The 26,772-nt window shown below is 37.7% G+C and overlaps 2 protein-coding genes across 7 annotated transcripts in view; one reads left to right on the top strand and one right to left on the bottom strand.

Moving 5' to 3' along the window:
- The window catches only part of LOC6725966 (flotillin-2), a 101,242-nt gene that overhangs the window by 31,161 nt on the left and 43,309 nt on the right, over positions 1 to 26,772 (bottom strand). The window lies entirely within an intron of this gene.
- On the top strand, positions 4,557 to 15,406 carry LOC6725969 (glucose dehydrogenase [FAD, quinone]). 2 transcript variants are annotated; one of them, XM_016172576.2, is made up of 4 exons: positions 4,557 to 4,646; positions 5,021 to 5,661; positions 12,863 to 13,113; positions 13,444 to 15,406. In XM_016172576.2, exons 2-4 carry the CDS (start codon positions 5,204 to 5,206, stop codon positions 14,913 to 14,915), a joined length of 2,181 nt encoding a protein of 726 aa, XP_016039331.1. In that variant the 5' UTR covers positions 4,557 to 4,646; positions 5,021 to 5,203; the 3' UTR covers positions 14,916 to 15,406. The 2 variants fall into 2 exon arrangements, with proteins under 2 accessions (XP_016039331.1, XP_016039330.1); XM_016172575.3 differs by lacking the exons at positions 4,557 to 4,646; positions 5,021 to 5,661 and adding an exon at positions 11,447 to 11,518.

Raw genomic sequence — 26,772 nt, 5'->3', positions numbered from 1 at the left:
ATTTCTTTCTGCATTTATTTGGAACTAGGTTTATATATAATTTTTCGATTTTTCGGCCAGCAAATTGCCGCTCATTGCGGACAACTCATTATCCATGCCCGGCGACCAACGCAATATGTATAATACTTCCAGGCGCCGCGAAGCGTGCCAGTTTTTCGTTTTTTGTGTTTGAGTATTTCGGTTTTCATCTAATGGCTGGCGGTGCATACCAAACTAAACGCAATTAATTGTTGGCCAAGTGCTGTTGGCCACCAAGTGGGTGGACGCCTCGTAATTGTATAATAAAGGTGTTAGGGAAACAGAAATTAGACGAAGGCAGTCGAGATAAATGCGAGTTATTGTTTAGTGTTTCGACTAAATCATTTCTTATATTTTACAAGACGAAGGTGTTACAAATTTGCATTTGACTTGCTTTATGACCTTTTTGGTAGTTAAATTATTAAGCTTTAAAAAGGTTTTCTTACACTATGGCATTAATACGGATTAGGATATTTTGCAAGGGAATTACAGTACAATCTTAGCCATAAACCCTTTTCAATTTACAAATTGAACTCAGTTGCATTGAAATACATATCTGTACTATCCGTTTTATTACGAAATTCACTTTGAACAATTGCTCCATTTAGTGTGAGAGGTTACACTATCTTAAAACCCCCACCCACTTGTGACCCCTTCCTCTTCGCCACTCCTTTCATGTAATTAACAAAGGTCACGTAATAACTCTTTTTTTTCTTGCCATGCACTTGACCAAGCCGCAAAATGGAAACCAATTAGATGAAATCGCTCGCGATACAAGCCAAGATAATGGGTATGGGATATGGCATACCTAACACATTCAGTCGGTGGAAAGTGAAAAATGACTAAATTTACGCGGGAGTACGCACGGAAATTCCAAAAATCCGAAAAACACACATATGCGTAGGTAAAGCTAAACAGTTTGGTTAAGTGATTGGGATGATTTTCTACTGCCAGAGGAAATGTCAGCTCACCGACTACCAGTTGGCCACTGTCTGCCACGCCCACCACCCTCCCCCCCTTCGGCAACCGCCCATCGGGTAACCTACATATCTATGTACATATGGTACACATCTGTTTGAAGTCTTAGGCACGTCGGCCAAATCGGCCATGCTCGACTGCTGTTCAGATACACGAGCCGAGATACAAATCGGAGATGGACGTGAGTTGAGCAGATCGTGGTGGGATACTCACGGCTAGATATTGTAAATTATAGGGGAGTTTATCATAATTAATTACTCAAAAATATGCAGCGAAATGTACTTTTGTGCTTGTGCAAATTAAGAAAACATTAGGCATTCAACATTACTTAATAAGTAAACATTCTATAAGATTTAAGTTAATTTCTTAGCCTCTAAATATGGAAATGAGAGCTTAACTATAAATATAATAAATATAATAGGAATTTTATGATTTGCGATTGCAGAATCGTGTCACGATACCATTTCTAGGAGATTACGCGTACTTGGCTCACTTGCTGCTGTTGCTCCATGGCTTCGTTTCTTGCATTTGTCGTTTAATGAAGTTCATTTCCAGTGCGCAAGCTGGAGATACCGATGTGGATGACTCAGCTAAAAGACAAAGTCATGGTTGGACTCAAGGGGCTGAAAGAGGGCGGCTGGGGATGCGTAATTGTTATGTCACCCAAAAGGGGGCTTTCTTCTGCGTAAGGTTGGCCAGAAGAAAGGGGGAGAAGACGCCACTTCGCTTTACCCAACTTCATTTTATTATTTTTTTTTGGAGCCTCTTCTATTTTCACTTTTAATTGCCCTCGAGCTAAAATTTGTTTGTTGATTGGGCAATTGGCCCAAAAGATGTATTGCGTCTGGCATGGGCGTCTAGTACATAGGTAGTACTCATATGAAAAGTGGTTAGTGCCGGAAATTGTCCGCCGTGACGCCAGAAAGCCCGTGTGTGTAAAACCATATAGCAACACTAATTGTAATTGTAGCGGAAATCGTTGATTAAATATGCACAGAAGCCTGGGAACCGAAAGTGTTTTCTGGCCATTATGATGCATTAGTATTCATTAGAGAGTAATTTGTTTGGTAAGAGCGGCTTTAAATGAGTTTTAAAGATGTTACCCTTGCAACATTTCATTTATTTAAATGAATTTGACATCAAGACCTTCGATTTAAAGTGATCCAGAATGTTAGCAACAAATCAACAAATAACAATGGAACCTTGCATTCCCAAGATTTATCAAGTGCAAAGGCCTCCCTTCAAAAAGGTCACTTCACTTGATCATTGAAGTATGGCCCTAACAAAAAAATAAACCCAAAGAAGAAACCAAAACAAAAGCCGGCAAGACATACTCATCGCAAAAAGTTTGACAAGTTTATTTGTGGCTTTTATTGTCAAGTTTTATTTGTTTATCCGTGCGGGGGGAAGTGGAGTTTCCCCGACATTCGCATGGAAAACTCTGCTTAAATTGCTTGTGCTGACCTTGCCCCATTAGATGGTGATATATCAAACGATCGTCACATCATCGCGGCTCCGTTAATTTGCGGGCATTATATTGTGTGTGAGACTTTCGTCATTCCTTTTGCAGGTGGAAGTGGTTCAAGTTTTTCGGTCTCAGGGACTGGCCAATTGGGAAATGCTCCAGTAAACACTAAAATAGTGTCAACCCAAGATAACTGACCATAGATAGTACCAAATATAAGATAAACTATCCAAAAACAAAGAAATTAAAACGTTATATTTCTGGGAAAATGTTTTCAAAATTATAGCTCATACGTCCTGTTGCTTACCTCATACTTTTTAGCGTAAATTTCTGTGTGAAAATATGAATCAATTTCATTTAATACAACATTGCTATTAACTATCGTATAAAATGCATTTATATTATTAAATTCATATATTTAAAAGGAATATCAAAGCGGCCGCCTCTTTGAAATCAGTCCCCATTTCGCCTTAATCCCTCCCGGATATCACATTGTATAACAATGCACAATGCAACAAGGAAGTCGTATGGAATGCAAAAATATGACTATCTATATCTATATTTTTCGGGACCACCATCAAAAACATCACCCCATAGACAGAAATTGAAGCAATTTTCGTGGTTCCATTGAATGTCGATTAATACCACAAACTAGTTGCGTTCAATATCCGTTCGATATCAGGTGTGTAATGTAATGTAATGACAATTACTTGGCAAAAATCGTGTTGTGGTTTGTCAATTGGCAAATACACACAAGCACACACTGATCGAAATAAAAAATAAAACCGGTTAAACAATGAAAACAATCAACCAACAACTAAATGCCACAAATTTCACTTTGATCTTCACTTTTGTATTCAACTCTTCGGCTTCTTCAATGCCAAAAACTGGTCAATTGATTGTGGTTCTTCTGCCAGCTGTCTTTCCAAGTCAAACTCAAAGCCGATAACGTATTGTAAGTACAGTGAAGATTATCCAAATGAAGTTATTAATGAACCATAGTGTAAAGGGTACGAAAAATATTAAATTATTCGAAAAATGTACAGAGTTATAAACAAATTACTGAAAAATGTATTACATTTTTTGGAAATTCAGAAATCATATAAATGAATAAGTTGTGGTTTAATACCTAGCTAAAGAAAGCATATGCGAAGCGGAATCGGTTAGTATCGGGTAAAAACATATGGTAAGGCTTAAACTTTACAAATTTTCAGTTATCGATGTTCGACTGTTCATCTTGTTGTTGTCTTTACTTAAAAGGCTTACGTGCGCAATCCCAACTACACAACTGCCTGAGTAACTCGAAGTTGAAACCCGAATTTCGACTCAAAATCGAGCCCATCGTTCGCGGAGAGAAGTGCACATAACCGTAAAGTGAGCATGAAGGTCGTCTGGCGTCTGCAAGGAAATTCGAAATCGAAGAAGAAGAAAAAAGAAAGAGGCAGAAGCGGTGCTGAAGGAAAAAAACTGCAAATGTCAGATATATCTTCGCAAGTGCTTGTGAGTGAGAGGCAGGAGCTGCAAGCGGTTAATTGTAACCGTTTCGCAATGCACAGCATCAGCCATCAACCGCAACCGCATGGCATATGTGCATGTGACTGTACATGTGAGTATTGATGTGATCGTGCGTGTGGGAGAGTGCGAAAGAGAGGCTCGCGAATCGGTAACCGTTTCACATTGCAAAATGAACGCAGACGAAACGGTTAGTTTTTTAAAGATCTTTAAATTTAAAAATATATATATAAATATATTTAAGTGTATTATTTTGAAACAATACTCCCTTTTTATTAAGTAAATACTATTTTAAATAAATGCATTTTCATTTTGATTTTCATAGGATTGGATAAGAAAAATGAAGTCTAACAATAAAAAATTATATATAAGAATGCAAATACAAGCGAATTAAATCCAATTAAATGTATGTGCCAATGTTTGCGATCAAAAACTGTTTTTAAAACTCAGCTGCCGCGGAAAATGCAGTTGGATTCGCTGGAGAAAAACGTGCGCATGCGCAACCGATTGCTGGCAGCGACGCTGGCGTCCTCTGCCACGGCTACCGCCTCTGCCGGCGCTGCAGCAGCGGAGACAAAACGTCGCAGGCCAGCTTTTGTGGCTCAGAAACGCAGCGACTGCCAACCGAGGCACACACGAAACGGGCTGGCGAGGCGAATTATCCAGTGAACCGGTTAACCGATTATCCATTATCCATTGCACGATTACCCATAACCGATACCAAAATCAGCGCGCGCGGCCCAGCTAACTATTTCAATTACAATTTATTTATTTTTGTTTCTGTTTACTCAATGTGTTTACGAGGCCTAAATGAAAGTGCAGAAAGGCAAGTGACTGTGAATGCGAACGTGACGATGGCACAGAGAGAAAATATCACAATATATATGTATATATAGTCCATGAAAAGCAGTAAACGAATAATAACCCATACTTCACCTTACAAGCTTAAAATATTAATAACAGCTTTTTCATCTCCTTTAAACGCTTATTTTTTCAATATACATATTGAGAACTTGAAATAACCGTATTGTGATGTTTTTTTCCCAGTGTGCTTTGATAGTGAATGCAAAAATCCAACAAAAGTGGCCTGAATAACTAACTCATCGCAATGCAGTCACAGCAATAGAGCGGAACTAAACCTAAGGAAACGCCCAAAGAAATTCAAGAAAGGAAGGGAAATCCTTCCCTAAAACAAAATTGCACCCGTAAACCGATCCCCCTCCAAAAATCATGGTCGTAGTTCCCGCTCTTGGCGCCGCCGCCGTTTCCGTGGGCGGTCTGCTCTTCAAGGCGAGTGCCGCCTCTAAGGCGGCGGCGGCAGCGGGCGTGGCAGCGGCAGGAGCCTCCAAACTGGGCCTGGCCATCGCCGGTGCTATCAAACTGGCCACCGCTGTAATTGGCGTTGGTAAACTGACCATACTGCCCTTTCTGATAGCGGCTATAGCCTACTATAACTACGATCTCTTCGATCCGGAGAATCGACCGTTCAACGTGCAGCAAGTGGATCTGGCCTACGACTTCATCATCATCGGTGGCGGTTCGGCGGGCACTGTTTTGGCCTCCAGACTCTCGGAGATACCGCATTGGAAGATCCTGCTCCTGGAGGCCGGTGGCCATGAGACGGAAATCTCCGATGTGCCGCTGCTGTCGCTCTATTTGCATAAAAGCAAAATGGATTGGAAGTATCGGTGAGTCAATGTCTGGATATATTTCAACTTTAAGCCTCATTTTCAAAAACTTTACATGTGTGAAAATCAAATGCACTAGTTTCAAAAGAAGTTGTTACTAAAATTGAGTTGTGTTTATTGTACGATCATCATTCTTCCTTCTGACCTCAGCATATTTTAAATTCTACCTACAACTTAATTGTATAAAAGGTTACTTCCTTATTTCACCTGCTGAAATACCAAATATGTTTCGATTATTTTACTGGGTCAAATTGTTGGCCTTAGCAGTGGCCGGGCCTGCCCTTTGCTTGCGCCCTTTTTTTTTTTTTTGGCCAGCTCATCCCAATGACGTTGCCATTTTTCCAAAGTTGGCAACGAATTCTGTCCATATGCTAATCTGCATCGATGAGCTGTAGTCATTAGTATTCGGAATAGACCAAATAGACGGCTCAACTTGAATGGGTTGCGGGTTCAGACGATGATGATGATGATGATGATATGATGGTGGCAAAGGCCGGATTCGTTTAGTTAGCAACCGCCTGCCAAATTTCAGACTATTTGCAAGCTGTCTTCACACGCAAACAGTAAAACGATTTCAGCACTCGTGGAAAAGAAAGGAAAAATGCACTAACTTATAATGTTTACTCACATAAAATTAACAGTTTTTGGGAAAACCATTGGGAAATATTTAATGAAAATATTTAAGTGGCTTTGTTTTATAAGGTCCTTCTTTTTTTTAGAATATTTAAAGATGTTTCCTTCTCATAACACCATTAGCAGCAATTACTTGACAACAGTTTTCAATGCATTTCTCTTGATTTGTGGCTTCTGCTCACCAGTGATCCCATTTCTTCGATCTTGGATCTCGTATCTTTCACTTTTCCCCGGCCCACTTTCATTTCCCGGCTCATCCCCCCACCATCCAGAATGTTCCAATTAGATAAAGAGACAAACGTAGACCATTACCATTTACCAGTATCATCTCGATGGATAATCTTCCACCTTTTTTTTTGTGGCTGTGTCTCGCTTTCATATAGCAATTAAGTGCGGCTTTATATGGCCGCTTGAGCATCCATTAACCAGAAATTTCGGCTTAACAATAAATGGAAAATGATCAGTGCTTCTGAGAGACTGATTCGAATTAGAACGGGCTACCGTTAGGCAGGCCTTTTGGACCCGAGGCTTCTACTTTTTTGGATTTGTTTCTTCTTTTTTTTTGGGGTGGGCCCCCCTGATTTCATTCAGATCGTTTTCTATCTCACGGCATTTCATTAATAACAGCTGATGCCGATGATCAACGGCCACCTGTGGCCACCGGCTCTCAAATTAACAAATCGAACTTCACTGCTTAATTATTCATGAGCTTTGGCATTTTTTTTGTTTTTTTTTCGATTTTTTTTTTTTCTTGGAATTTTGTTCGAGCGTGTTACCAATACCGTAATCCATTTAACTGTTTAATGTGACAGAGGGCTGGGTGTTTTGGGTTGGGTCTATAGGCCTAGCGGCGATTTGCGTTCGGTTTTCTTTATGGGTCTTCTTCGCTCTTTTTGGCTTAAAGTTTCACTTTCAGAATTCCATTCAATTCCATTAGTATGCCCATTCCCTTTCATTGTCTTTCGTTTCCATTCCATTCCTTTTCTTTCCATTCCCATTCCAATTCCATTATATTTTGGCATAATTGAATGCAATATGCGGTTAAGTGCATGCGAAATAAATCATAGGGTGCAAAACAGAGTAAACAATGTGAGCACCGCGAAATAAGTACACATTGCTGTATGCGATTATTATGCTAATCTACCCACAAGAAACCAACTTTAAAGTACTTTGTTATATCACATTCATGCTACTCGCAAAATTTGTTACACTTTTAAGTTAGCCTATTTTTATTTATTTATTTATTTACTTTTTTGAAGTTTAGCGAGTATGAGAAGATTTTGTTTTCAATGTAAAGATTATATAGGAATAATTGACTGTTTTATTAAATTATTATTATAAATCAAAATGAAATTCTAGTACCACCTAAATTCCCCATAATGGCCAAAAACCGTTCAGTGCACAAAAACAAAAACCCAAACTAAGTGCATCGGTGTGGCAATATAATCGAGTGTGTTTCTGAATCATTGCATCATTGGCAAACTCGGGAGAGTCGGCAGCAGTATCTGCATTTTTGTATCTCAGTGCTACCAACTGCCAGTCAGCTGGATCTGCAGAGAGCAAAGTATTCGAAAAATTGTGAGTGTTGTTTGTTTTGGGTGCAATTTGTTCAAAATATCAAACCTCGAAAACCGCTTTACCAGCAACGGGAAATACAGTCAACAGACTGCAACGAAATTGAATCTGAGTTGCACAGAAAAAAAGAGACAGAGACTCGACGACAATCACTCTCACGTCAATCATCGCCGGTAATCTTGATTGACTCACTCGTGGGCTTAAAAGTTTCACCCAACTGAGAAAGTCACTGAATTGGTGTCATCAGTTTGGTATCTGCTTGGATTCAGTGTCAAATTTGTGGAGTTCAAGGTCGTGGGAACACAATCATTAGAGTTTGAGTCTATCAGAGTTTCTAAACAACAAAATCCATTTGCAAAAATGATTTAAAATATTGGAAATACTCTCGCTGCACTGATTATAAATCAAAAGTCCATTTTAAACTACATACATTCGTTTCCGATGACAGGATAAATGTCTTAAAGTTTACAACTTGCCGCTAAATATTTCATAACCCATTCATGTGCAACTATCGCTGCCAGTCATTTCAAAGTATTCAAATTCGAAGCCAGCACCACAGTAGGCGCCGCCTAAAACCAACAATGGTTCTACAGCGTAAACAAGCAGCCCGTTGAGAGGGAGAAAATGTGGCATGGAGGGCTCCCAAAAACCCGACTCGTTATCCCCCGCAAACAACCCATCTGTGTGGTGCATTCCACTTGGGGATTACGCAAGTCGAGTTGGCGATGACCCCCAGTCTTATCCGCATCATTAAATTCCCTCCTCGCGATCGTTAAGCCAGAGATATTTTGGCATCCACAGTGGAGACACACCCCTGACGAATTCGTGTGCAAGCTGCAAGCGGATATCAATTTATGGAACATAAATGTACAATATAAAAAGAAAACAGTCGACTCATATATATGTACTATTAAATTTTAAAGATAATAATAATCTTTTAAATCTTTTATAGAAATTATGAAAAAAAAGTTGTTCAAATACATCCTTTTTAGAACCCCTTTTGTTATTACTCCAATTCTCGCAGTGTATATTCTGCGATCGGGATATCCTATGCCGGTCCAGTCCAATTTCCCAACATAAAACCGGATCGTATCGGAGTTGCTCCGAGCTGCATGGTATGCTATTGTATGGTATATATAGTATAGTATGGCAAAGTGGGTTAGGCGGCCTGCAGGTCTGCATGGAAATGGCACAAAACGAGCTGAATGAAACGAAATGAAATGGAATGAAACGGCGCTGATACTTGGCAATTGCACCTGAGTAGCCGGGTTGCCAATCGCCAAAAGCCACTAAAAATCGGTGAGGAGAGTGGCTTATACGTGAGCCGGTTAAATGGACAGGCTTCGGTGGGTTTTTATACTCGAGACAAGTGCCTCGTACCTCGAATTGTGTCAACCGGGCAATAAAAACCAAGTTAATAATAAAAAAAAAAAAACAACTGCACACCACGTTTGCCTAAAATGAAGAATCACCGATTAACACTAAATATTGATATGGTTATGCATGTATTTCATTTCATTTGAATTTACACAATCGAAAACATGAAACTTGTTGTGACACCAGACGGATCGCAAATATTTGCTGTTAATCTAATTAACACCAATGGATCAACGGCAAGATTATGTAAAGTGGAAAATTATTAGACATTTGTATGATGAGGATATGTTTCGTAGTAATAAGAGGACATCGAACTGTTGTTTATTGTTTCGTATAATAAGCTGTTTACCATAACTTTTCTGTATAAAAAAGGTAGTAAAATTGTAGGCTCTGGAATTCCCACATTTCACTCAGCAATTACGTTAATTAATAAACATTTCTATTAATAAAACCCATGAAACCGTTTTACAAACTAATGCGGCTGCTAAGTGATTTTATATGGCAATAAAACAATCAACAGCAGTTCCATCTGAATGCGTTTCCCCTTAAATTTTGTTGGCTTCTTGGGTTGGGGAATTACTGAGGGGCCTTAACCAACTTTCGGTTAACGAGCATTAAACAATTACGAAAATAATGCAATCAACTCGAATTTTCGGCATGCATATTCATTTCATAAGCGGCAATTATGATTGCTGAGCCCGTGGAATGTCCCTAATGCGTGTTTCATATCCACTGTTTCTAGATTTATTTGCAAAAAAAAATACGAGATTTGTTTATAAATGATAAAATCGCTGAACTTTACCAGCTTAATCGAAAGCAACGCACTGTATATTTAACAATTATCATTATGTCACTAATGTCTTTTGATGATCTTTTCCAGATTACTTTAAAAACATTTAAAATTATATAAAACTGTGAGTTAGCATTTCACCAAAAGTATTCAAGCCTAATAATATACCAAATAGTAATTATTATGTTTGTTTATTATGTTTTTGATTAATTTTAGTTAACAGTTAAATAGTGGTACTTCCGTTTAAAGGACTCCCCTAATCGTTACCGAAACTCGACAATATTTAATTCCCATACAACTCCCACACCCACAAAAAACACCAAAATATAAGCTAAGCGAAATGAGTTAATAATAATTTGTTACGTTTATGTGAGTTAACTGTTAAATGGCAAATAAAAAGCAAACAAATTGCGTCAGTTGGGCGTCTCGCACAGTGGAAGGCCGAAGTTGAGGCGAAAGTTTTTTCTTTTCTTATTTTTCTCTCTCAATTTTTTTTTTTTTACCTGTTAGTTTCGATGTGTGGTTGCACCTGTAGTATCTGCGGTATCTATGAGAAATGGCCGCAGCACGTAGCCAATAAGTCAGTATGCCAAACAATGTGCCACAGTGGAGCCACAGTGGCGCGAATCGATATTAATGGCTCGTCAACGGGCGGTAAGATAGGGGTTAAAGCGAAGAGGAAATAATATTCATCACCGATCTGGGCAGCATAAATCAGACGCCCAATATGTGCATGTCGTATGCTAATTACCCCTTACCCTTACCCTTATATCTCAACCTCTAACTTAAAGAAAAATACAAATAAATATGGAGAAGGGACAGGTTTTGACACCCTAATCGCAAGAGATGCAAATGCATTTGAGACCGACAAGTGACTGATGGACCATGGAGAGCCTAAAATTAACACTAATCCACCGATTAAAATTAACTGACATCTTCACCATTGAGTTTAGTGGGAATATAGCAAGCTATAAATAATATTATTTAGGCAACTAAAAAACCTTTTCAAACAACCTATTTCGCAAATACACATTAAAGGTTTAAATTATTTTACTAACAACCTATTTTTTAAAATCAAAATATGGTTCTGAACATAATTTAAATATATCTACTTAGATTTAAACCTTATGTTATTATGACTTAAAATAAAATCATTGCATCCAATCCAAGATCGAATATAACAATTTGCTGGATGTAAAAGTGAATTTTTTTTTTTTTTAAGGGCAAAAGCGCTAGCTTAAATAGGGTATCACCAACTTCGAGGCTATTTAATTATTTTAATAAATTTAAACTCTTTCTCTTTGGCTTTGGCACGCTTTTCGCCCCGCAGCACGCCATGTTAGCCAAGTAAAATCATTGCTGACCAAGTTTTCCGCAACTGACATTTGATTTCCGTTTGTTTTCTTCGTCGTCGCGGGTTTCTCAGCCGATTGCGGTTGGGTTAACTTGGTTAAGACGTCTCTTGATTGTTGCCTGTCACTGGTAATTTGTATTTTCATTAACGACAAATAAAAAATGTCTTCCTATGTGTTTAGCAGCGGGTACAATGGGCACCCAAAAGAAATGGAATTTCGGATTATTAGATTCGGAAGAGCTGAGATGAAAAAAGAAAATAAGCCACCAGAGTTGTCAAAACGTTTTGTTGGCCAATTTGTCGGTTTATATTGGCTGCACTCACGGCAGGAAAAAATATTCGAATAATGCTGGGAACTTAGCAAATGGATTATTATCTTAACAAATGCGTAACTTTGACTGGGATATCCGCTAATCGGTAGTGCTTGAAATTGCTGGGTGGAATTTATCGTATTTTTTCCTACTTTTTTGTACAATCAACATTTCTTTCCTCTGATTTTTTCTTTATGAAGTTATATTTCCTATTTTGTTCATTGACACTGCAATTTCTTCACAGAAATAATTTAAACTCAGTGTTTTGTGTAAATATCTTACCATAATGTATTCAGTAACAATTTTCTGGTAATTTCTGTTAGTTTATCGGTTAATATACATTTTGTTTTATTCTTGTTGCATCTTCTTTGAACTAAAATATTTGCCACTATTTTCCTATAAATTAGTTTTCGTTTTTTCATTCCTTACTCTTAAGAAATTTTCCTCCATTTATTATCAATTTCGGTTGTCTAATTGTGCATCACTTTTAAATTCCTGTCTTCATGTAATTGCATTTTTATTGGCATTGCATTAAATTTTTTACTATTTTCAATTTGCTTTTAAAATAACTATAATGCTATTATCTTAATCCTATTTTATACATAAAATAACAATTTTGCGCCAGCTGTGTGGTGATTTTTAACCATGCTTGAGCAATCTATCTGCAATTTTTCAAAGCAACCTCTGCAGTACTATAATCCACACTTTAAATGCCATTCGTAGATACTCATACTCATGGATACCATTTAAAGCCACTTAAAGGGCAAAAGTACGAAGGGGAGGTCGCTCGGTTCATTGCCTCATAGACATTTCTCAGTTTTTGGCCATATGAGCGTTTAACACCGGCTTTTGTGTTTGTGTTGTAATTAAGTTGGCCACTGGGCAATTTGCCATTATTTTTTCCACCTTTTTCGGGGGAGTGGGCGTGGCACCCCTGGGACTAATGCGCTTTCATTGTCGCTTTTGTTGACTTGCCACAAAAAACAAAAAATATATAATCGGATATCTCTGTCTCAGCTTGTTTGGTCTTGGCGAGATTCGCTAATTGTTTTCACCCAGTCGTAATCTGTGTGGCTACCTATTTCAATAAGCTAAGCTTGAAGATTTTCTCTTTCTTTGCGTTTTCTAATCTACAATATATTTATGTTTATCTATTCACAGAACACAACCACAACCGACAGCCTGCCAGGCAATGAAGGACAAACGCTGCTGCTGGACGAGAGGCAAAGTTTTGGGCGGCAGTTCGGTGCTAAATACGATGCTCTACATCAGGGGAAATAAACGAGACTTTGACCAGTGGGCGGATTTTGGAAATCCCGGATGGTCGTACGAGGACATCCTGCCCTACTTCCGGAAGTCTGAGGATCAGCGGAATCCCTATTTGGCCAGGAACAAACGCTACCATGGCACAGGTAAGTCGAAGGATATTTAAATGTGGTCTCTCAATGCTCAAAATAATGTATGATTTCATATAAAAATTTAACAAACTAAAGCGTGAGTGTATAAACAAATGTTTACAAATTAGAGCTTTGCTTGTTTCCCAAACATAAACATATCACAAGATCTTGTTTTCTTGACAATTTTTTGCTTGTTTCCCAAACATAAACATATCACAAAATCTTGTTTTCTTGACAATTTGTTATTAACATATTGGAAGAGTAGTTTTAACGGAGCATATGGAGATCGCAAAGTATTCTTTATATTTCAAATTAAACAATTTAAACTTAATATCTTGTGTTTAGGCGGCCTTTGGACCGTCCAGGATGCACCCTACAACACGCCCATTGGACCGGCATTCCTGCAGGCTGGCGAGGAAATGGGCTACGATATCGTGGACGTGAATGGAGAGCAGCAGACGGGTTTCGGTTTCTATCAGTTCAACATGCGACGTGGTTCCCGCAGCTCCACGGCCAAATCATTTTTGCGACCAGCACGTCTGCGACCCAATCTTCATGTGGCCCTCTTTTCGCATGTCACCAAGGTCCTAACCGATCCCCATACGAAACGAGCAACTGGAGTTCAATTTATACGAGACGGAAGGCTGCAAAATGTGTACGCCACGAGGGAGGTGATCCTGTCGGCAGGAGCCATTGGATCGCCGCATCTGATGATGCTGTCGGGCATCGGACACGGCGAGGAGTTGGGCAGAGTGGGCATACCACTGGTGCAACATCTGCCGGGCGTGGGACAGAATCTACAGGATCACATTGCCGTCGGCGGCATAGCCTTCCTTATCGACTATCCCATTTCGATTGTGATGAAGAGAATGGTTAACATCAATACCGCACTGAGGTATGCCATCACGGAGGATGGTCCGTTGACCTCCAGCATTGGTTTGGAGGCGGTGGCTTTTATTAATACAAAGTACGCCAATGCCAGTGATGATTGGCCGGATATGAACTTTATGATGACCTCGGCATCTGTGATGTCGGATGGCGGTAGCCAGGTGAAGACTGCCCACGGTCTGACCGATGAGTTCTACCAGGAGGTATTCGGGGAGGTGAACAATCGCGATGTCTTTGGTGTTTTCCCCATGATGCTGAGACCGAAGAGCAGGGGCTACATAAAGCTGGCCTCGAAGAATCCCCTCAGATATCCGTTGCTCTATCACAACTACCTCACCCATCCGGACGATGTCAATGTTCTGAGGGAGGGCGTCAAGGCGGCGGTGGCCATGGGTGAAACGCAGGCCATGAAGAGATTCGGAGCTAGATATTGGAACAAACCAGTGCCGAATTGCAAGCACCTGACCCTGTACACCGATGACTATTGGAACTGCTTTATCAGGCAGTATACGATGACGATATACCATATGAGTGGTACGGCCAAAATGGGACCACCCACGGATCCCTGGGCAGTGGTGGATCCCCAGCTGAGGGTCTATGGCATACCCGGACTGAGGGTTATAGATGCCAGCATAATGCCGGCTATCACGAATGGCAATATCCACGCACCGGTGGTGATGATCGGCGAGAAGGGTGCGGATATGATAAAGCAATTGTGGCTAACCCCCACCACGGCGCCCGTGGGGGTTCAAGGTCAGGGGCCGAGCCCGCGTCAAGGTCACAACACGAGCCCAGCGCCACCACCGCGAACCCAGTGGCGGAGTAAACGATCATTAAACTCCACGGAAGCAGACACAGAAACGGAGAGCAGTGAAAACTTGGACATTGGAACATCACCTGTACATCAATGGCCACTGCCAAGGTCGTAGCCATTGAAGTTGAGGGGGGTTTAAAAGGGGTCAACCGGATGGGGTGGGGTTTGTTGGGGTGTTTTTGGTTCATCAGTTGGAGGGGGGGGTTAGCACAAATTTCCGCCTTCTAAATAAATTTAATTTATTAAGCTCAACTTGCTCTTCTCATTCTCACTGCTATTCGCTCTCTAGCCAAACGAATAAATGAATTACCCTTTTTCGCCAGAAAGCCCCTGTCTGCTCCACCCATGATCGTAGTCATTTAAGCGCTTCATGTAAATATCGAGTCATTTATGCTAATTTTTACATTTTTTTTTTAAATATGGATCGTCGTCTGTTGTGTGTGTCTAATCGAAATGTGTATTTTTTGTTTTACTTTTATTGTTTGTTTGACGCCGCGTACACTTGGAGTACCTCAATTAGTTCGTAAGTCGAAGATTACGATTACGATGCAAATGTTTCGTTAGTTCTTAAACGTAAAGTAACTCAATAAATCGAATAAATACAAATATTACCTCAAGCGTTGCTTTAATGAAGATGATTTTATTACAGAGTTTATATATATATATATTATATATTTACTTTCAAATCTAACGATATATGTAGGTTTGTATGTGGTCTAAAAATCAAACGAAAGTTTGATTGTAATAGCTTACAGTTTGAAATGTAAGCTACATCCCGGTTTACTTACAGTTTGACACCGGGCTTACGCATTTTTTATTAAGTCACAGTTTGAAATTCACCACCAAAAGCTTGACCAAAGCTTACCTGCAATGAAAGATATAAACAGCGATTATTAGTAAACAAATATGTTCAAATAAAAGCTTCACATTTCTAATGCCGGCTAAAAAGCAGGCTTGCCATTTTAAGAGCTTTAAGAAAGCTGCATACTTTCTTTAGCCGATGTAAAACGGGGAATCTAAACTTATTTTAAAAAGTTCACAGTAATTGAAGAGTTCAGATAAAGGTATTAGGTAAAATTGTATATTCCACTTCTAGTCAGAACATGGCAGTAGAGGAATACAATCAATTTAAAAGGTATAAAGTTAAATATACGTATGTATTACTTAAATTTCAAATGGAGAATAGTTTCCCTAAAGGAACTCCTCAAAATCGATCAAATGATTGAAAACATTTTAGTTCCGATTTTATTCGATTATGTAAGACATGTACTGCCAGCATATCAGTCCTCCGAAATGTGCAAGGAAGTGTTACGCAACCAGATAACCAATGCAGTTCCTCATTTTCCCCATCGGAACGTATATTTTCCAGCGGATCTAAGTAATTCGATGCGGTTAGGTGCGTTAATGCCAATGCCATAATACGATCATGATCACCCTTTGGCAAATTAATGGCATTTTAACAATTTCATTAACGATTTCGGTTACAGCCGATGATGATTGCAATTAGCCACACACATTAAAGGCGAGCAATCACAGAAGCTAACGGTGCGTAGAGGTATAATAAATAATTCCCAATTGAATAATGCATTTTGGCCGGCTAAAATCATTTGTTAACAAAATGCAGTACACAGCAAGGCGTTGTGTGCTTGGCTAATTGCAGCAGGCACTGCTTTTTGCCATAGATATCAGTGTTTTCTTCACCATTTTTTTTTTTTTATGTTGCACTTGGGTCGCGGAAGACGGCCATAAATCTGAGCCACATGCCCAACTAGATTCCATCTCCATGTGTGGAAGCACTGTGGGCCCAACATTAAGGCCCCGATTCCGAATTCAATTCCAATTGCAGCGCTCTCAAGTGCAACGCATAAATATTTATGCTGCAAAGCAATGACCGTCCAAAATTTTACAGTCATCTGAACGAAAATGAAAGTTGCCCGCAACCGGCGGCTTCTCAGGCCCCACGATCCCCTTTTCCTTTTTCTGGCTGCTCCATTTCAAACCTCGCCACTTTTGCCCCCACGAAATGCGGCACTTAAAACAATTTTTGGAGTATTTAGAATTTTCAACCCAACCGCTTTTAAAACTTGGAAAAACGTACACAACTTAGGTAAAAATTGTCATAGAACTAAAACGAAATGTGTTTTGTGCAGCTTATTACCAATGCTAATGATCCTTATCGTTTTTTTGAAGTCTACGGTAAATTAATATTTTTGTAATTTTTCTTACTCTTTTTTTAAGGCAAAAATGAGCAAAAAATTTTTAAAAATCAAATTGCCTTTTTTGAACACAGTTCGATTTGGAATTAAATTGCGAGTGTTCACACATGAACACGAATATATTTAAAGACTTACAATTTTGGGCTCCGTTCATATCTTATGTAAATGAATCGAGAGCGATAAATTATATTTAGGATTTTGTTATCTAAGGCGACATGGGTGCATTGCTCAAAAACATGTAATTTAAGTGCACACTACATGAGTCAGTCACTTGAGATCGTTCCCCGCCTCCTAAAATAGTCCCTTAGTGGGAGACCACAGATAAGGTCCTCGCCGCTCAAGATAGGCAGATGTGCCCGAGCGTGGGACCTCGATAAGGCGGGGACTATTTACTTAGGCCTCTGCGTAGGCCATTTACTTTAAGATGCGATTCTCATGTCACCTATTTAAACCGAAGATATTTCCAAATAAAAGCAGTTTCTTACAAAAACTCAACGAGTAAAGTCTTCTTATTTGGGATTTTACATTTGGTCAATCGAGCCTTTAATCGACTCTGCAGTTTCCCCCTACCAAAGGTAAGGAACTCAGAGAAAGGCCAGCTCCTTTAAGCATCTTACAGCTAAAGGTAGCAAAAATAAGTGACTCTTGTTTCCCCCTACCAAAGGTAAGGAACAGAGTATAAATATAAAAAGCAAAAAGATACAAAAGAATCTTTTATGTTTTAAAACAAGCACCTTATAGTCTATAGCTAAAGGTTGCTTTGTGTACCATTATAAATTGTGGTAAGGCGTGCTTGAGGCCATACATCAGCAATTGTGAAATTAAAAAGTGCATAACAAAAGTGCCTTATAAATGCTCTAATAGCATTAAATCAGCTCATAAATAGAGTGCAGTGTATATGCCATAAGAGCATAAATTAAATAAAAAGTGCCTGAAAACAGTGCCTTATAAATGCTCTAATAGCATTAAATCAGCTCATAAATAGAGTGCAGTGTATATGCCAAAAGAGCATAAATGCCAAAATAAATGGCTAAAAAACAAAAAATCTGACTGGACTACAAAAATAATAAAACGTGCCAAATAAAAAAAAAAAAAAAAAAAATCATCTTTAAACATCAAAGGAGCCTCTACCAGCAGCAGAAGCAGCAACAACAGCAGCAGCAGAAGCAGCAACAGCAGTAGCAACAGCAGCAACAACAGCAGCAACTGCAGCAGCAACAACAACGACATCAGCTAAGTCAAAACAAGAATTTCTGTTTATCCAAACACACATATATATATAAATACATATAAAATACATATACACGTACTATATATATTAAGAAATTACAAAAAATTTTCAAAATGATGTCAGAAAAGACTATTCAATTCCTTAAGAAGCAGTCCGAAATTATTTTGGAAATTAGAAAGTTGGAAGTAAAACCAACATTAACAGATGTAGAAATTCTAAAATTAAATGAGCTTCAAAAATGTTTCATTGCTAATCATAGCAATTTGTTAAAGATCGGCGTTGTCGATCATGAATATTTTAACGCGAAGCAGTATGATTTAATAATGATGGTGTTAGAAAAAATTAAAAATAAAAATGAAAAAATTAAGGGCGAGTCGGTAGAAAACACTTTCCCTAAATCAAACACTGTCCCTAAATCAAACCCTCCCCCTACATTAAACCTTGAAATGTGTGGTCACCCTGAAAAAGAGGGTATAGCACAAAACAACGCTCTAAAAGTAGAGCAGGCATTTCGAAATAATGTTGGCCAATTTCGAGTATATCTAGAAGATACGTCTAAACTAATAGACAGTAGTCCAGATTTCCTTAAAATAAGGAAAAATAAAATTGAATTTTTATGGCATAAAATAGATAACCTGATTGAACAGGTGAATAGTCATTTTGAGAGCTCGCTATTCGAAGAAGAAATTAGCGAACTTGAATTTGACAAACAAAATATTCTTACAGCCATTAATAGTCGACTCAGTGGCACAATAAATAAAGCTGAAATGTCGACGGTTGTTAAGGCGGAGGAGTTACCAACCCTGCCTAAAATACAGATTCCCACTTTCTTTGGTGATTCCAAAGAATGGGATCTTTTTAATGAACTCTTTACAGAGCTCATACATGTGAGAGAGGATCTCAGTCCTTCTCTCAAATTTAATTATCTAAAGTCAGCATTAAAAGGAGAAGCCAGAAATGTGGTTACTCATTTACTGCTCGGCTCTGGAGAAAATTATGAAGCCACTTGGGAGTTTTTGACCAAGCGATATGAGAATAAAAGAAACATATTCTCAGATCATATGAATAGGCTTATGGATATGCCAAATTTAAATTTAGAATCCAATAAGCAAATAAAGACATTTATTGACACGATTAACGAGTCAATTTATATTATAAAATTAAAGGCACAATTACCAGAAGATGTGGATGCAATTTTCGCTCACATAATTCTTCGGAAATTCAATAAAGAATCACTCAATTTATATGAAAGCCATGTTAAAAAGACAAAAGAAATACAGGCACTTTCTGATGTCATGGACTTTTTAGAGCAAAGGCTCAATTCTATATCATCATTCTCACAGGAAGTAAAACCTGTAAAGAAAATGATTAATAATAACAAGAATAAAAATTATAGTGACAATTGTGCATATTGCAAACTACCAGGGCATTATTTAATTCAATGCCATAAATTTAAAATAATGAATCCAGCAGAACGGTCTGACTGGGTAAGAAAAAATGGGATTTGCCTAAGATGTCTGAGGCATCCGTTTGGTAAAAAATGTATAAGCGAGCAGCTTTGTTCGACTTGTCGTAAACCTCACCACACGTTACTTCACTTTGCAGGTCATAATCCAGAAAAAGTGAATACGTGTAGAACAACAGGTCAAGCCTTGTTGGCCACGGCCTTGATTCAAGTAAAGTCGAGGTATGGAGGCTTTGAACAATTAAGAGCATTGATTGATAGTGGCTCTCAAAGCACAATTATTTCAGAAGAGTCTGCACAGATTCTAAAATTGAAAAAATTTCGGTCTCATACTGAAATAAGTGGAGTATCTTCCACAGGAACGTGTATCTCCAAGCACAAAGCGGTTATTTCGATAAGAAATTCTCCGAAAAATTTAGAAATTGAAGCAATTATTCTCCCAAAACTTATGAAGGCACTTCCAGTCAACACGATTAATGTTGATCAGAAAAAATGGAAGAACTTTAAATTAGCCGACCCCGATTTTAATAAACCGGGTCGCATTGATCTAATCATTGGAGCAGACGTATATACTCACATTCTGCAAAATGGAGTTATAAAAATAGACGGTCTCCTTGGGCAAAAAACTGATTTCGGGTGGATAGTTTCTGGATGTAAAAAATCCAAAGGAAAAGAAACCATTGTAGCCACAACAATAGAAATAAAAGAGTTAGATCGCTACTGGGAAGTGGAAGAAGAAGAAAAAGATGATATCGAGTCTGAAATCTGTGAAAATAAATTTATCAAAACGACAAAAAAAGATTCAGATGGGCGATACATTGTGTCAATTCCATTCAAGGAGGATGTCACCTTAGGAGATTCAAAGAAACAAGCGATAGCTCGTTACATGAATCTGGAGAAAAAACTAAAAAGAAATGAAAAACTTAAGGTTGACTACACTAAATTCATGAATGAATACATGGATTTAGGACACATGATTGAAGTGAGTGATGAAGGCAAATATTTTTTACCGCACCAGGCAGTGATTAGAGATTCAAGCCTTACGACCAAATTGAGAGTAGTTTTTGATGCTTCAGCAAAAACTACGAATAACAAAAGTTTGAACGACATAATGTGGGTTGGGCCACGAGTTCAAAAAGATATTTTTGACATTATTATTAAATGGAGAAAATGGGAATTTGTTGTTTCGGCAGACATTGAAAAGATGTACCGACAAATTAAAATAGATAATGATGATCAAAAATATCAATATATTTTATGGAGAAATTCTCCAAAAGAAAAAATTAAAACATATAAATTAACCACAGTCACTTACGGAACTGCATCTGCACCATATTTGGCTACCAGGGTTCTGGTAGATATTGCAGATAAATGTAAAAACCAAGTTATTAGTGCAATAATTAGGAATGATTTCTATATGGATGACCTAATGACTGGAGCTGATTCGGTAGAAGAAGCTAATAAATTAATAACATTAATTCTCCATGAATTGCAGAAAGTTGGATTCAACTTAAGGAAATGGATTTCCAACAATTCCAAAATATTAACCACTGTGGAGGACACAGGGGACAATAAGGTTCTCAATATTATCGAAAATGAATGTGTTAAAACTTTAGGACTAAAATGGGAACCTCAAAATGATTTATTTAAGTTCAGCGTAAATTGTAATGATGAATCAAAAAATATAAATAAGCGCGTTGTGTTATCAACGCTAGCAAAAATATTTGATCCGTTAGGATGGTTGGCACCAGTCACGGTTTCAGGAAAACTTTTTATTCAAAAACTTTGGATAAATAAAAGTGAATGGGATCAGGAATTATCCATAGAAGATAAAAATTATTGGGAAAAATATAAAGAAAATTTATTATTGTTAGAGAATATTCGAATCCCAAGGTGGATTAATTCAAACAGTTCTTCAGTCATTCAGATTCACGGATTTGCGGACGCCTCCGAAAAAGCATATGCTGCAGTAGTCTATGCTAAAGTAGGACCTCATGTTAATATAATAGCTAGCAAAAGTAGAGTTAACCCTATAAAAAATAGGAAGACAATTCCCAAACTCGAGCTGTGTGCAGCTCACCTGCTTAGTGAATTAATCCAAAGACTAAAAGGATCAATTGACAATATAATGGAGATCTATGCTTGGAGTGATTCCACGATTACCTTAGCATGGATTAACAGTGGTCAAAGTAAGATCAAATTTATAAAAAGAAGAACGGATGACATTCGGAAATTAAAAAATACTGAATGGAATCATGTTAAGTCAGAGGATAATCCAGCAGATTTAGCATCCAGGGGAGTGGATTCTAACCAGTTGATCAACTGTGATTTTTGGTGGAAAGGTCCGAAATGGCTAGCAGACCCAAAAGAACTTTGGCCTCGGCAGCAGTCTGTAGAAGAACCTGTCTTAATAAATACGGTATTAAATGACAAAATAGATGATCCTATTTACGAATTAATAGAAAGGTATTCCAGTATAGAAAAACTTATACGTATAATAGCATACATAAATAGATTCGTGCAGATGAAAACAAGAAATAAAGCCTATTCATCAATTATTTCAGTAAAGGAGATAAGAATAGCGGAAACAGTTGTTATTAAGAAACAACAAGAATACCAGTTTAGGCAAGAGATAAAGTGCCTTAAAATCAAAAAGGAAATCAAGACAAATAATAAAATATTGTCATTGAATCCATTTTTGGACAAGGATGGGGTTCTAAGAGTTGGAGGAAGATTGCAAAATTCCAATGCAGAATTTAATGTTAAACATCCAATCATTTTAGAAAAATGCCACCTAACAAGCTTATTAATAAAAAATGCTCATAAGGAAACATTGCATGGAGGGATAAACCTAATGCGAAACTATATCCAAAGAAAGTATTGGATTTTCGGGTTGAAAAATTCGTTGAAAAAGTATTTAAGAGAATGTGTAACGTGTGCAAGGTATAAACAAAATACAGCTCAGCAAATAATGGGTAACTTGCCAAAATATAGAGTGACGATGACATTCCCGTTTCTTAATACTGGAATAGATTACGCAGGTCCTTATTATGTTAAATGTTCAAAAAATCGTGGCCAAAAAACATTTAAAGGATACGTTGCTGTATTCGTTTGCATGGCCACCAAAGCCATACACTTAGAAATGGTAAGCGATCTAACTTCAGACGCATTTTTAGCAGCACTCAGAAGATTTATTGCTAGACGGGGAAAATGTTCCAATATCTATTCAGACAACGGAACAAATTTTGTAGGAGCTGCAAGAAAATTAGATCAAGAGTTATTTAATGCAATACAAGAAAATATAACGATTGCAGCGCAGCTTGAAAAGGACAGGATTGATTGGCATTTTATTCCCCCGGCAGGACCTCACTTCGGAGGTATTTGGGAAGCTGGAGTTAAGTCAATGAAATACCATTTAAAGCGTATAATCGGCGACACTATTTTGACTTACGAAGAAATGTCAACTCTTTTATGTCAAATAGAAGCATGCTTAAATTCAAGGCCATTATACACTATAGTTAGTGAGAAGGACCAACAAGAAGTTTTAACACCAGGTCATTTTTTAATTGGAAGACCACCTTTAGAAATAGTCGAACCAATGGAAGATGAAAAAATCGGAAATTTGGATAGGTGGAGACTTATCCAAAAAATGAAGAAAGATTTCTGGGTTAAGTGGAAAAGTGAATATTTGCATACGCTCCAGCAAAGGAATAAATGGAAAAAGGAAATTCCTAATATAGAAGAAGGGCAAATAGTTTTATTAAAGGATGAGAATTGTCATCCTGCAAGATGGCCTTTAGGAAAGGTGGAAAAGGTGCATAAGGGGAATGATGATAAGGTCCGAGTGGCTAAAGTAAAGATGCAGGAAGGATATATCACTAGACCCATTACTAAAATTTGTCCCTTGGAAGGAATAAAGTCTGTTGACAAAAATGAGGCTGACCAAGAGCCAAAAAGACGAACTAGAGCGACATCGGGAATGTCCAAGATCGGAATCATTATGGCAATGTTGTTGTTTGTGTTAAGTTGTCAAGTTTCTAGCGCATTACCTAAAGATATAACACCAAGATATTCTATAGACAAAATAAATAAAACCTCAGCAATATATCTAGACCCGCTAGGAGATGTTGAGATTGTGAGTACTTCTTGGAATTTGGTTATCTATTATAAAATGGATCCATATTTTAAAATGTTAACAAAGGGTAATGCGCTTATACAAAGTAGGAGGAAAGTTTGCGAAAGACTTCATAGCTTTGAAGAGCAATGTAGTCTAGTCTTAGATAATATGCAAAGTCAGTTATCGGAACTTGAAGAAAACAATAAATTGTTTATGATGCAGTCTAGATCTAGAAGCAAGCGTGCTCCTTTCGAATTTATGGGTTCCTTGTATCATATTTTATTTGGTATAATGGATGAAGATGATAGAGAGCAATTAGAAGAAAATATGAAGAATTTGTTAGATAACCAGAACAACCTTGATAAACTAATTCAAAAACAAACATCTGTGGTTGATTCAACTTCTAATCTATTAAAGAGAACAACAGAAGATGTTAACTCCAATTTTAGAAGTATGCAAATAAGAATTGAGAACATGACAGAAGTTCTTAAAGAAAATTATTATGTTTATAAGGAATCAATAAAATTCTTTATGATTACGAAACAGCTACACTCATTGATTGAAGAAGGCGAAAAAATTCAAGCAGGCATTATAAGCCTGTTGATTGATATTAATCACGGTAGGCTAAATACAAATATTCTCAGGCCAAATCAGCTTAAAAAAGAAATTGCCAAAATTCAGCAGAGTCTTTCGGAGAACCTAGTAATTCCAGGAAAACGGTCAGGTACGGAACTTAAGGAGGTGTATACACTGTTAACAGCCAGGGGTTTATTCATCGACGATAAATTGATCATTAGTGCAAAGGTGCCTCTGTTTAGCAGGCATCCATCCAAATTGTTCAGGCTTATTCCGGTGCCAATTCGAAATGAAGATCGGATAATAATGGTGCATACAACGTCCGAATATTTAATTTATAATTTTGAGATAGATTCCTATCACATAATGACGGAAGCCACATTAAATCAATGTCAGAAATGGCAATTAAATAAGAGAATATGCAAAGGAAGTTGGCCCTGGAATTCAGCGAATGATAATGCATGTGAGATTCAGCCTCTAAAGCCAGATAAAGCGGCGAACTGCATCTATAAAACAGTAGTCGACTCTAAAAGTTACTGGGTAGAGTTAGAAAAGAAAAGTAGTTGGTTGTTTAAGGTTCCTGCGAATTCAAAAGTCCGTCTGCAATGTACTGGCTCTCAAATTGAATTGTTTGATTTGCCTCAGCAAGGAGTTTTAAGCATTGCGCCATATTGTACGGCAAGAACCGACGATAAAATTCTAGTTGCCCACCATAACATTCAGTCCGAAAGTGAAGAATTATTATCAACACCTTATATAGGAGAAGTTAGTGAAGTGCCGAAGATTATTTGGGATCCGCTGAAACTATCAATATTAAATCATACTGAGGAATTTGAACGATTGAATAATGAAATTAAATTTATGAAAGAGAACCATCAAAAATTGAAAGATTTACATTTCCATCATATTTCCGGACATGCTGGATTAATTATTGCTTTAATACTAATGATAGTATTAATAATATATTTCATACGGAAATGTGCTGTGCAACAAAGAATGCAAGCAATAACCTTTGCAGGTCCGTTGCCAGTACTATAAATATCAATAGTAAATAAACAATAAAATAATATAACAAATAAAATTATACAGTCCACTATATCGTTGTTTAATAGAAAATGTACTTCTACATAGAAAAAGCAAAATGTTTAAAATAAGTTAATTGAGTACAAATTGTTGAATTAAAAATAATATAAACCATAATTGTAATCCAATAAAATTAAAAGCCAGAAAAACTAGGCCCATTGAAATCTTAGTTGCAAAATAAATGAACATATATCAAATAAATACAGTCCACTACTGTTATAAATGCAACTAATATACTAATGTACATCTCAGCTTTGCTGGCCCTTTGGCAGAATGTTCACACATGAACACGAATATATTTAAAGACTTACAATTTTGGGCTCCGTTCATATCTTATGTAAATGAATCGAGAGCGATAAATTATATTTAGGATTTTGTTATCTAAGGCGACATGGGTGCATTGCTCAAAAACATGTAATTTAAGTGCACACTACATGAGTCAGTCACTTGAGATCGTTCCCCGCCTCCTAAAATAGTCCCTTAGTGGGAGACCACAGATAAGGTCCTCGCCGCTCAAGATAGGCAGATGTGCCCGAGCGTGGGACCTCGATAAGGCGGGGACTATTTACTTAGGCCTCTGCGTAGGCCATTTACTTTAAGATGCGATTCTCATGTCACCTATTTAAACCGAAGATATTTCCAAATAAAAGCAGTTTCTTACAAAAACTCAACGAGTAAAGTCTTCTTATTTGGGATTTTACAGCGAGCTTAAAAAGGTATGACATTCCATATTTGGACCAATATTTCCAATGCTATCACTGTCTAATATCTTGAAAATGATAATATTTTACAATATACGTTATCATCTCCTTATGAAATTATAAAATAAATGATATTTTGGTGTACCAATTTTTTTTTCAGTGCAATGTCAAGCTTTAAGTCGGCTTTTTAGCCTAACTTTTGGCCTGGTTGTCGGAAGCCGGCAACATGGAAAAATATATTTGCATTCGCAGCGGAACAACAAGCTGCGCCGCTCCGCTGGCGAAAATGCAAAAAAAAAAAAAGCATCTTGCTCACCCCTCGCATTTATTCATTTCGGTCTTCGTGCTGTTTTTCCATACAGTTCAATGGAGGGGCAATTGCACCTGATAATGCCCCCAGAGGTCGCAGGTTTCACAGCGTGGTTCAACTCTTTGACTCGGCTAATGAATGGAGCTAATGTGAATGGATTTATTTTGAATGGATTGCGGGTTTCCGCTGACAAGGCGGAATCGTCAGAGGGAAAACAGCGAAATAGATTTTAAAAATCATATTTTTGTTGAAAAATATATTGAAAATATATAC

Source organism: Drosophila simulans, chromosome X (genome assembly GCF_016746395.2).
Source record: "Drosophila simulans strain w501 chromosome X, Prin_Dsim_3.1, whole genome shotgun sequence".
Classification (NCBI taxonomy): domain Eukaryota; kingdom Metazoa; phylum Arthropoda; class Insecta; order Diptera; family Drosophilidae; genus Drosophila; species Drosophila simulans.
This window is presented reverse-complemented; position numbering and strand designations above follow the sequence as displayed.

Bases quoted from the DNA above. Each gene is read 5' to 3' on its own strand.
- LOC6725969 (XM_016172576.2), top strand. From the start codon at position 5,204: ATGGTCGTAGTTCCCGCTCTTGGCGCCGCCGCCGTTTCCGTGGGCGGT. The intron at 5,662-12,862 runs GTGAGTCAATGT...ATCTATTCACAG, and splicing joins AAAATGGATTGGAAGTATCG to AACACAACCACAACCGACAG. The intron at 13,114-13,443 runs GTAAGTCGAAGG...TCTTGTGTTTAG, and splicing joins CAAACGCTACCATGGCACAG to GCGGCCTTTGGACCGTCCAG.